Genomic DNA, 12,761 nt, shown 5'->3' with positions numbered 1-12,761 from the left:
ATAGCTCCTCTTCTGCGTTTGCTGTTTTTACTTAACGTTATGCCTTAGAAACTGCTCCGTATCCGCTGATGGAGGTCTCCGTCATTCCCTCTCGCATGGAGCTCTGCTGTGTGGGCTTTGAAGGTGTTTCCGGGATGTTCCAGTCATAAATGACGCTGCAGCCCGTGTCCTTGTGCATGTGTATTTCCTCATTGTCAGATGTGAATCTTCGGGGCGGATTCGTCGAAGAGAGATTTCTGGGTTCAAAGGCTTATGTGTAGGTGGTTTTCCTCCAGAAAGCAAATGCCACTTTGCATGCCCTGTGTGTCCCCAGCAGCATGTGCTGTCCTATTTCGTTTTAGTTGTGCCAGTCTGATAGGTGAGAAATAGGGTCTCGGTATTGTTTTACTTTATTTTGCTAACAGTGAATGAGCGTGAGCATTTTTTCATATATTTAAAGGATATTTGTGTGTGTGTGTGTGTGTGTGTGTGTGTGTGTGTGAGAGAGAGAGAGAGAGAGAGAGAGAGAGAGATATCTGTTCATGTCATTTCCTTTGGGTTTTGTTTTATTTTGTTTGTTTGTGTGTTTGCTGTTTGGTCTCTTGTCTCTAAAAGTTCTTTAGCATTTTCTGTTGTGTGTGTCGCAAATGTTTTCTCCCACTTGCTGGTTTTCTTTTATGGTTTTAAAAAAATTCTGCAAAACTTACTGTTATCCAGTCAGAGTTGTCAGTGTTTTTCATTTATTCCCTGAGGACGGAGTCGTGGCTAGAAGCCTCTCCCTATACCTGACCTACTGAGGCCTTGTGCCCAGCTGTCCCAGCACCGGGTATTAACAAGCCTCTTTCACGCTCCCAGCTCTCTCAGCACATGGACTGCCAAGTCTGTTTCTCCTCAGTGGCTCGAGATGCCACCTTTGTCGTGTCTCATTTTCCTTGTGTGTCCTAGACTCGTTAGTCTGTTGTCTTGTCTGTCTGGGTGCCGCTGCCGTGCTCTTTTAGCTGTGGAGGCGTCTTAGTATTTTTTGCTGTGCCACTGATAGGTTCCGCTTTTCTCAGTTATGTTTTTCCTGTGCATCTTCGTAGCAACCTGTTTCAGTCCCTTAAATAGCTTGTTGATATTTGTATTAGGATAGCATTGAATTGATAGATCAATTCTGTGGAGAAATGCCATGTTGAGTTCTTACATCCGAGAACAGGGGACGTTTTTCCATTTGTTCATGTTTACTTTGGTGTCTCTCGGGAGCGTTTAAGAATTTTCCGCATAGAGATGTTCCCATTCTTGTCACATTTATTTCTGTGCATTTAATCTTATAGGCATATATAGAAACCGCTATACCCTAATAATAGAGAACTCTGTACCCTAATACTAGAGAATATGCTTTTTTCAAAAGTGTTGATTTCTTTATTTAGAGAGCACGTGTGTGAGTAGGGGAGGGATGCGGAGACGGGGAGAGCGAGAGAGAATGAACCCCAAGCAGGCTCTGCACCTTCCGTGCGGAGCCCAAAGTGGGGCTTGATCTCACGAACCTTGAGATCATGACCTGAGCAGAAATCAAGGGTCGGATGCTTAACCGACTGAGCCACCCAGGTGCCCCGAGAATATGCATTCTTTCTTTGTACCTTGGCATATTCTCAAAAATTGATTGTATGTTAGATCATAAAGAAAACATTCATGTGAGTAAAAAGCAGTAAAAGCAGAGTTTAAAAACAAAAACCAGAAAGGCCAGAATTTCACTTGGAAATGTAAAACTTCCTGTTTCCTCACTACAGAGAACAAACTGGTGGTCACCAGAAGGGAGGGGGCTGGAGGATGGGGGAAACAGGTGATGGGGATCAAGAGGGTGCTTGTCCTGGTGAGCACTGAGCAGTGAATACGATTGTTGAATCACTATACTCTGTTCCTGAAACTAATATAACATCGTATGTTAACTATACTGGAATTAAAATATAAAGCTTAAAGAAAATAAAACTTTAAACAACCTCTGAGCAGAAGAGGAAATAAACGCTGAAATTAAAGAAATTTTTAAAAACAACAGGAAAAATACTACGTACTAACATCTGTGGCATGCATTTAAAGCGCTGATCAAAGGAAAACTAGTGATACTAAACACATCAACTGCAATGAAAAAATGAAATTGAACGATTAAGTTCCCAGCTTAAATGATAAAAAGAGCAACAGATCAATCAAAATGCAATGACGTGGAGCTCAGTGTATGTAGAAGAAACGCTTAAGACCACCGCGTGTAAGAGCAGACAGGCAGAGGGGTCCGCGTGGAGGTAATGGAAGTGGTTACACTTCGAGCAACTCTTGGGGAGACTGTGGAGTGATATTCTCAAAGCACCGTAAACGAATCAAGAGGAATCCTATAAAATGTCACATAACCTATAGGAAGGCAAGAGAAACAGAATGAAACACAGAAAAGAAACTTTGGAAAAATTCTGTACCTGTCATGAGTCAAATGGCTTACAGCTGACAAGACACTGACTCTGTCTCAAAATCTTTCTTTTCCTTTGTTTTCAGGCAAGGGTCACAATAAAAGCTGTAGGCAGACCTGCGGCTATAAGCCTTCTGTACATGTCTGTGTCCCTCTTTCCAGGCTTCTCTGACGTTTGCGTGGCCCTGGGGATATACAGAGACTTCCCCGGTTATGAATAGTTTTGATGGAATGAATTTCTGGGCCATGTTTCCATATGTAGTTTCTCCTTGTGTAAGGCGGCTCTCTTCTCCTTCATCCCCTTCCAATGCCCTCCTCCCACCAGCCGGAGCATTTGTCAGACCGCGCGGTGCCCAGGGTGGAACTGTGCGGCCACCACCCCAAGGACGACCGGAACGATTATCCTACAGGAAGCCTTTGTTACTGATGAATGAGAGGCCCCGGGAATAGGGGGCTTCCCAGTCTGTAGTCATGTTTCTGTTAATAATGAAGCATCACATTAGAAGTAGGGTGTATAGGACTTCGGAGGCTCCGAATCCGATATTTTGGTAAGCTGGTAGTGATGGCGACTTCCTCTTAACAGTCTCTCCGGCTTCATTCCACAAATACTGTCAAATAACGTACCGCTTTTGAGAGAGAAAAAGAGCAAGATGAAAAGAGTGCTCTGGAGAAAAAAAATACTGAATGCTTAAAATGCTACTCTCTCTCTCTCTCTCTCGCACACACACTTCAAAACGTAACCTCCCCGCTTCGGCAAGAGGCAACAGGAAAAATATTTCAAAATGGAGGCCAACCAAGGTGGGCTTACCTACTCTGTCTTCGGCTCTGCTCAGTACCGGATGGCTCGTTAGCTGCCAAGAGCAGCAGCTTTAATCAGCCGTGGCTCCATGCTACTGACTCTTGATGTTTTATTTTACCCTAATACTTCAAAAATGTTTATACGGTAAAGTACACATTTTAAGTTTACATTTTTATAAGTTTTGATAAATGTGCTTGACCCTTAACAAGGCAGGGAATATTCCCACCAGCCCAGAAAGTTCCCTTAAGCTACTCTCCTCAAAGCCTCCCACCCTGAAGCAACCGCTATTCTGATTTCTCTCACCATAGATGAATCTTGCCTGTTCTAGAAATTCATTCATATAAATGGAATCATACAGTCTAAGCTTTCTGTGTCCCTGGCTTCTTTTACTCAGAATTTAATGTTTGAGACTTTTTCTCATGAGGTCCTATGTACCAATACTTCTTTCCTTTGTATTGTTGGGTTACTACCCAACTACTATTTCATCTTACAAATATACAATGATTTGGGGCGCCTGGGTGGCTCAGTCGGTTGGACGGCCGACTACAGCTCAGGTCATGATCTCGCGGTCTGGGTTCGAGCCCCACGTCAGGCTCTGTCCTGAGTGCTCAGAGCCTGGAGCCCGCTTCTGATTCTGTGCCTCCCTCTCTCTCTGCCCCTTCCCTGTTTGCTCTCTGTCTTTCTCTCTCTCGAAAATAATAAACAATAAAAAAAATAAAAAAAAACACAAATATACAATGATTTGTTACCCACTTCCTTATTGATGGACATTTGGGTTGTTTCTAGGCTAGTATGAATAAAAGCTGTTATGAACAACAACAAAAAAGTACAGAGAAGGAAACAAAAATAAAAAAGAAATTAATGAGGAATAAAACAGTAAAACTAATTAATGAGATCCTTAAAAAATTTTAATATCTCGTTAAAAGTGACATTATGACCAACTGGGATTTATTCCAGGAATGCAAGGTAGGTTCACTATTAGAGACTCTGCTAATATCATGCACCATATTATTAAATCTAAGGGGGGAACCTCCATATTTCCAAAGCAATGATTATTTCTGAAGTTAGTGTCAAATTTAATAGTAATCCCTGAAAGACCTTTCCACTGAGATCAGGATCAAGGCGAGGGTGCCTGTTTCCATTACTTTCCACATTGTGTGAGAGGTTCAGTATAATTACTTTTAAGAAAGGATAGAAAAGAAGTAAAACTGTTTATTTGCAAATAACAGATAACATACCTGGAAAGCCTTAGAGAACCAATGATTAAACTGTATCAAATAATAAAGAATGCAGTTCAGTAGTGGGATATGAAATTGATATACAAAAACCAGTACCTTTCACGCGGTCACATAGAAGAGGACATACCAGTGGGTGACCTCATTCATTACAGTTACATGCTTATTTGTCAGATGATGTGCTTCTGTTCCTACTGCTTCAGGCTTTTCCGAAACCATTTGTGCTGCTGTCCCCATGGAACATTTGGCAGTGTCTTTAGAAACTCTTAATTGTCACAGTGTGGTTTGGGGGTGCGATGGGGTAGAAGTCAGGAATACTGCTAAGTACAGGACAGTCCCTGACAACAAAGAACTATGCAGTCTAAAATGTCAGTAGTGCTGAGATTGAGAAACTCTTTCCTAAAGAAAGCATACTTGATTTCCAATGTCTGTGTTTAGAATTGCGGGTTGGCAGTGTTTTTATAGGTTCAATGAATACATCGATTAATTACTTAAGTTGAAGGGTAAACTTGAATGTGAATAATAATGAAGAATAGTGAAAGAGGAATCACTTTCCTTTAGTTAGGGACAGTGATGGAAATAACTTATTTTGTGTAGCACTGAATAGTGTATAAAGTTTCATAGACTCCTTGTTTGATCTCCTCAATAGGGATTAGTATAATAGGTGTTCCTATCCCTGTTTAACTGATGAAGGAACTAGCCTATCTTTTCTAGGTGTCAGGGACTAAATCATGTCAGATAGATGGGTAGTTAGTTTCAGAGTGAGTGCATTGTTTGTTCATCTGTAAAAGTGATCTTTGCTGCTTTTTCTTTTCTGGAAGGTCATTTTAGTTCTAGCTACACACTAGAGGGAAAAGTCCTGGGTATACAAAGTTGATTCCTAGTCCGTATTCCTAGTGTAGCTTGTTACTTACAAATAATTGCTTCCCATGGAACTTTCCGCGGTGATGGAGATATTATATAAATGTGTTGTTCATTATGGTAGCCACTGGCCTCATGTGATTATTTAAATTTACATTAGTTGAGATTAAATAAAATTCCTGTTCTCTTCAGTTGGACTAGCCTAGCCACATGTCAAGTGCTCAAGAGCTGTGTATTATGTTACTGGTAGTTCTCAAAGAAATGTCAATAAATCTCAAGCACTTTTGTTAAATTGTTAAAATGGAGGTTGTTTGAGCCCCATCTTAGTGTCTGCCTATCACTGAGGTTTTGGTCACAGTTACTTAAGCTCTATTGGGAAGGAGGACATGTTTTTCAAGTCCTTGGTGGGAAGCGAATGAATGTCATCTCCAGGTTGCTATTCCTCGGCTAGCTTCTTTCTCTAACACTTTGGCCATTAGCTGGTGTGTATTTGTTAACGCACCAACTTACGGAGTCCTTATGAGAATGGAATACCTACCTGGTCAAGTGGTAGGAGTTCATAGCCCCGGAAGCATATGCACGTGCTGTTGATTCTCCGGTTCCATCTACTGTAATCGCAGCCCTTGGCTTCCGCTTGATGTTAAAGTTCCCTTCTGTGACCACCAAGGGAGTTGCTGAAAACCCCCCTGCCTCCTTGGGAACGCTGGAAATTCTCCCAACGTGTGTGTGCACGTGCGCGCATTTAAGGAGTTTAGTGGTATTACAGAGTTTTCAGCTACATTTTTGGTTTTAAATTGTGTTGGTAGATGAACCTGGAAACCTTAATGCTGTTTATTTGCAATATTTTTGTGGGAAAGTGTTTTTCCAACCTACGATCTTTGAATGTTATCTGAGAATTTGGGAAGTGTGTGTTTTTATGTATTAAAGCCCATCTGGGGCGCCTGGGTGGCGCAGTCGGTTAAGCGTCCGACTTCAGCCAGGTCACGATCTTGCGGTCCGTGAGTTCGAGCCCCGCGTCGGGCTCTGGGCTGATGGCTCAGAGCCTGGAGCCTGTTTCCGATTCTGTGTCTCCCTCTCTCTCTGCCCCTCCCCCGTTCATGCTCTGTCTCTCTCTGTCCCAAAAATAAATAAACGTTGAAAAAAAAAATTTTTAAAGCCCATCTGTATACTTAAAAAATTAAAGTCTCTCCGTGTTAATTTGCAAGTCAGTTTATTTCTTTTTTTTTTTTTTTCAACGTTTATTTATTTTTGGGACAGAGAGAGACAGAGCATGAACGGGGGAGGGGCAGAGAGAGAGGGAGACACAGAATTGGAAACAGGCTCCAGGCTCTGAGCCATCAGCCCAGAGCCCGACGCGGGGCTCGAACTCACGGACCGCAAGATCGTGACCTGGCTGAAGTCGGACGCTTAACCGACTGCGCCACCCAGGCGCCCCTAAAGTCAGTTTATTTCTTGAACATTTAAAGAGAAGAAAAATATTTGACAGCTATACATTTTGCTTATAGCAAAGTAGCAGGAAGAAAAGTCCCATTTTTACGGTTTAGAAAGGCTTTAGGTGGTTTTTTTGGTAAAGTAATTTAACTATGGTTTATTTTTCCTGTTGTGTCTAGTTTCATATCCTTTTATCATGGTCCCACCCTCAATTTACCTTTATGGTTTAGTTGATTTTACTCCATGGCTAAGATGCTGAGGTACAAGCAGTGAAATTGTGAAGTTGGTTGAAGCAGTCCTGACACACACAAAAAAAATATTGGACGTTTTCTGAATTGATAAATATGGAGTCTGTAGCCATATTTACGTGTTTTTAGAGTAATGTGGATTTAGTTGCGTCTTCCCCTGCCTCTTTCCCTCCAATAGTGTTTTGGTTTGCAAAGCAGTTGAGGGTAATACTAATAATGTATTTTTTACATTTGTTTGTTTTCAGAGGGAAGTGTAACATCTCCCATTTTTCTGACATATTTGCTGCTAGAGAGTTTAAAGCTCGAGTGGATTCATTTTTCTACATATTAGGCTACAACCCTGAGACCAGGTAAGTGAGTCACTTGGCCCCACTCAGTGAGAACTTCGCTTTTCTATGTGCGTGCGCGTGTGTGTGTTTGCACATTTGGGCATGTGCCAGTAAGATGAGAAAAAACAGCTTCAAAACCCAAAGTGAACCTCTTTGGAAGGAGTTCTAATTAACATCATCGGTGTCTAAAGTGGCTTATTTTTTGCTCTTGATTTTATTAAGAAGAAAAGGAAAAGTGAGAAAATTTGGGTGTAGAGAGGCAAGGTAAAGATGTGTGTTTAGCTGATCTGTGTTTTGAACTTACTGTGAATTGGCAGATTATTTCCCTAATGCACATTGTGTCAAACCTTTCGTGGTACCATATTGAACACACACTAGGATGTTACGGAGAGTGTGCTGGTTAGTCATTTGTTTTACTCATTTATTAAAACCCCAGGAACACTCACAGAAATATCTTTAGTAAGACAACTGGTATGAGAGGGATACATTCAGTTCTCAACCATCTTGGTAAGATCTATGTAACAGGTAGAGTTATTACTTTTAAAATGAGAAACAATAGAATCAAAATTTAATAGAAAAAATTCCTAGTGTCTGTAATAGATTATAGTTTAACGTAGCACATGGAAGAAGTTATTTAAGAGCATGCATTCATTTTTATCCTGTATCAATCATGCAACTACAGGAACTACAGATTTAAAAAGTACAGGAATGTTAGCAGATGATCAGGTTGTCAGTGCTTGGGACATCTGAGACATAATCTCTAGATACGAGAATTTAGAAAGAAATAAAAGCTGCTTGGCTCAACAAAATTAGTGGAAGAACTACTTGCAGGGTAATTACAATGTAGGTATTTTTTATTTTTAGTGAAAAACTTTTCCTAGAGGATGCTGAGAAATTATATGTAAAAATTAGAAGGTTACTGTTTAGACAGTCTAGGATTAATGAAAGGCCACGTGTTCTTTGTCATTATAAGAAGCTGCGTAACGGGGCGCCTGGGTGGCGCAGTCGGTTAAGCGTCCGACTTCAGCCAGGTCACGATCTCGTGGTCCGTGAGTTCGAGCCCCGCGTCAGGCTCTGGGCTGATGGCTCAGAGCCTGGAGCCTGTTTCCGATTCTGTGTCTCCCTCTCTCTCTGCCCCTCCCCCGTTCATGCTCTGTCTCTCTCTGTCCCCCAAAAAATAAATAAACGTTGAAAAAAAAATTTAAAAAAAAAAATAAATAAATAAAAAGCTGCGTAAAGCTCTAGTGAGGCATATGTGTTCATGTCTGTCTCTTTGTATTTTGTAGACGAGAGCTACAGGGGTGATAGTGTACTGAATGGTCACCTTTTTTACTTACCTTTACTTTCTTTAGAAAACAGTAAATTTGAGCTTTTATTTTCTTTTTCAAAAGTATGCCCTGTTCCAGTGACAGAGAAGCTGATCCGTGATACTATTTTAAAGCATCCTGTATTTCAGAATGTTTATTTTTACATATGCATTTATTTTTTTAAATTTTTTTTTAACATTTATTTATTTTTGAGGTAGAGACAGTGTGAGCAGGGAAGGGGCAGAGAGAGAGGGAGACACAGAATCTGAAGCAGGCTCGAGGCTCCGTGCTGTCAGCACAGAGCCCGACGTGGCTCTCACAAACTGTAAGAACTCACAAACTATAAGATCGTGACCTGAACTGAAGTTGGACGCCCGACATACCGAGCCACCCAGGTGCCCCTAAATATGCATTTATTGACTGCCTGATCATTCCTTGGATTTCTGTCTAGATACAAAGGAGTCCATAATTTCAGTGATGCCACATTTATTTAACTATTTGGTGGGTAGTTGTCACATGGCACGAGCTAGATTGTATCACTGAATTGACTAAATAGCTTTTGTGTTTTAAATGATTAGCTCTTGGGTTCGTAACAACCAAGTTTATTTTTTACTAGTTTTGGTTATATGTCTGTTTTTACTGAGTGCTTATTAAAAGTGATATTATGTAACTTAACTGTGTAAGTTAGAGACTCACACAAGTTCTGGTCTCATTTTTCATTGGGTGTTGCTGGCAGTCATTCAGAGGGATTCTTCCCATCGGTTGGGTTTTAAAATCTGGCAGAGGTATGCCCTAGACGGATGTTTCTCTCTCGTCTGAAAACCCAGTTCAAGGACGTGCCCATGGCGGTGCATTAGCAGCGTCTGTGTCCTGGGTCACTTCTTTTACCGCTTTGACTTCCTGGCTGCCATTTGTTCATTTCTGTGCTTGTGTTCTCCTTGTCCAGCTTGTGCTTGATGTGTTGTAGGTTTTTGAGGGGAGGTGGATGAATTAATTGAAGTGAAAAAATACTTGAATTTCTGTTTATAAGTAAAGATGGTAGCAGATCTCACACTCCTCACTAAGGGAGTTTAAGGATTTGCCCTAGCTCCCCGGGTTCCCCCTGAATTCCACTTGATGCTTCTGAGGGGTTGGCCGTGCAGTTCCCACAGCTGCTCGCGTGGTCGGAGGGTGTACTTGAAAAGGAGTGTAGAAAACTCTGTTTTCCCCACCTGGCTTTTGTACGAGCTGATCCTTAGAACGCTCTGGCTGCATGCCCTTGCAGAATTTACCTCTGCTTGCGTCTTTGTCTCAAGTCTCTGAGGGATGGGGCTGTGGGAAGAGTGGGCTTTGGTGGGCTTCTCCCCCATGTGAATGAGCGGGCCCAGCATGCCGTCTGGCTGCATTTGCTGTGTGCTCTTAGTGCCCGGGGCCATTTGAAGAGGAAACATCAAACCGTTTTCTGTCTGTGAGAGAGACCACGTGTGGATGCGGCTGCTGCAAGTTACAGAATGGGGATTCTGTGACTACACATTTGGGACTGTCCCCTCTCTTCAGAAAGGAACTTTCAAGAACTTGAAGTGAGCGGTTGAAACTGAAACTTGAGATGGGATTGTTTATTTCTCCAAGCACATTTCCTGATGGTAGTTAGAAGTTGATTTACACAGTTGCCATAATTTATTTAGCATATTAGCCTGCACTGAAAGTTTGGAGTTTTTTCATGTTTATTGCATAATTTTTTTTAAGTCTCATTATTTGGCTACTCTTTAATTTTTCCCCTAACCTGGTTGTTGTGGCTCTACACATTTCGCCTTGTCAGGACCTGACCTTTCCGGACTTTTTGCGAGAGAGAGGGAGAGGGAGAGGGAGAGCAAGAACAAAGAAGCATGGGAGAGAGGAAGAAGGAGAGAAAGAACGTCAAGCAGGCTCCATGTTCAATGTGGAGCCCAGTGCGGGGCTTGATCTCACAACCATGAGATCGTGACTCTAGCTGAAATCAGGAGTCGGATGCTTCACCTGCTGAGCCACCCAGGCGCCCCAGACTTTTTGGTTTTGATGGGATTACTTTGTTGAATATGTGTATGTGACGGTGGGAGGCAGACTTTTCTATACTCTTTGGTTCATTGCCTTTAAAGTTCGGGGAGGGTGGATTTCTTGGTAATTAGCATGGAATTTTTATTATTTTGAAATTCTGTGTTTAATTCTGACATCCTCACTCAATTCTGAAATCTGAAAGCTCTGAAAATCAAAAAATGTTTATGCTAAGTTTGGTGCGGAAGCTCATTGGATGGTCATACTTGGCCTGAACTGAGATGAGGCTATTTATATTGAGTTAGTTCACTTTGTGTGTTTGTACAACTTTTACTGCAAAAGTACCAACGTGATAGGATAGGGGATCATTGCTCAAACACTGCGGGGTGTTACATAGTATATGGTATATTTGTTATAGTACCTTTCTAAATCCAACAAATTCTGAGTTCTGAAAATCCTCTGACCCTTAGGATCTTTGGTAAGGGATGGTGATACTGTATTCTTGTTAGCCATGGCATTAAAGGGACAAAACTTACTTGAGCAAAAAAACTGGGGACAGATGTTGCCAGTGTTAAGTAGGGTGCAAGCTGCAGGGGTCTGACTACTGAGAGGCCTGAAGTTTGAACCAGTAGGTAGTCAGGCTTGGCTTCTGGAGCCTGTGGTGACATTTCTGTGCTCAAGCAGTGTGTGCTTTTGCTCTGCGAACAAGATTCACCCAAATTTGCTTCTGCAGTCAGCATATTCTGCAACATAATATCATTATTTCTCATTTTGTCTGAAGGTTCTAATCCAAATTCTGATTAGAAAATAGTTAATATATTAATTTCAGCTCAAAAGTCTTAATACATAAAGCCAGTTAGACCTTACAGGCATTTGCACAAAATAGCAGTATTCTTGGCATGAACTAAAGTAGTTGGTCTTGACTTATTAAAAGAGATGATTATAATCTGTGGTCATAGGGACATGGCTCCATTCATCCGTTTACTGTCCTTAGTTGCATTTTTATTTATCCAGTATCTCGTAGCCATCTAATCTGACTACTTGATCTCTTGTTAAGACCGACTCCCCTCTTGGACCCAGGCAGCCTGCGTTTTGATCCTGTGCTGCCCCTTTTTCTCTGTGTCCAGGGGTAAGGTTTGTACTTCCTGGGCTTTGTTTTTACCTCATTAAAATGGGGGTGGTAAAAGCTACCCTTTAGGTTGCTTTAGTAAACTGTCAGGTTTTTTTGTTGCTTCTTGGGAATTGCAAAAATAATTATAAATTTTTTTTTCAAGACAAGGTTGAAAAATATCAGCGTTTTTTTTTTTTTTTTTTTAACCCCATACAATGTTAAATCCAAAAGTGAAACATAAACTACTTCCTAAGACGTCTTGATTCTACCAAGTAGACCATTAACCATCTGGTTGATTGTACTCACATATGGAAATCTGAACACTGGGGATTTTTGACTCTGCGTAGAACGTTGATTATAAAATTCTTCTTGAAAATATACAACAGTTGCTAAAAACGAAAGATAATTTCTTCATTGACTCTAGTGAAACTGACACAATAAGTATAGTGAATATTTGCAAATAGTATTAAATGTGAGATAATACATTCTATGGTCAGAAAATTTCAGTGCAGAATCTGAGAGAACCAGAATTGGAAAAAAAAATTTTTATTAAGAAAAATATTTGAGTTTTTTTTAAAAGATTTTATTTTTAAGTAATCTGTACACCCAGTGTGGGGCTTGAACTTACAACCTTGAAATCAAGAGTCTCACACTCCACTGACTGAGCCAGGTAGGCACCCAAGAGCTTCTTATAGTAAATGAACCTGTCCCCCTATATAACATTCAGGTTTTATTGCATTTTGGGGTGTCCTTTTCCCCATACTACCATCTTCTCACCTCTGCAGCTTCAGTCTGTTGCTCAATGCCTTTTTCTTTTTTTTCTTTTAAACTGTACATTCTGGCCTTTTCTGGGCATACCTTTCATTGGTTGGAAAACTTCTAAACTTCCTGCCTCAGGCCAGTGAGTTAGGCGGGGCAGGGAGTAATGGAATCTCAGTAAGAACAAAAGATTCAGTAGGGTCCATTCGAGAGGAGATGCCTTTATCTTTAAATTATGAAGCATGAATTTTCCCAGGA

General features: G+C 41.1%; 1 protein-coding gene across 1 annotated transcript in view; it reads left to right on the top strand.

Annotated features, from left to right (window-relative positions):
- Positions 1-12,761, top strand: part of RERE (arginine-glutamic acid dipeptide repeats) — a 424,733-nt gene that overhangs the window by 261,954 nt on the left and 150,018 nt on the right. Inside the window, 1 exon segment of the mRNA XM_030325464.1 lies at positions 7,233-7,337. Coding sequence (XP_030181324.1) covers positions 7,233-7,337 — 105 coding nt within the window.

Source organism: Lynx canadensis, chromosome C1 (genome assembly GCF_007474595.2).
Source record: "Lynx canadensis isolate LIC74 chromosome C1, mLynCan4.pri.v2, whole genome shotgun sequence".
Classification (NCBI taxonomy): Eukaryota; Metazoa; Chordata; class Mammalia; order Carnivora; family Felidae; genus Lynx; species Lynx canadensis.
Note: the sequence above shows the minus strand (reverse complement) of the source record. Positions and strands in the feature narration are given on the sequence as shown.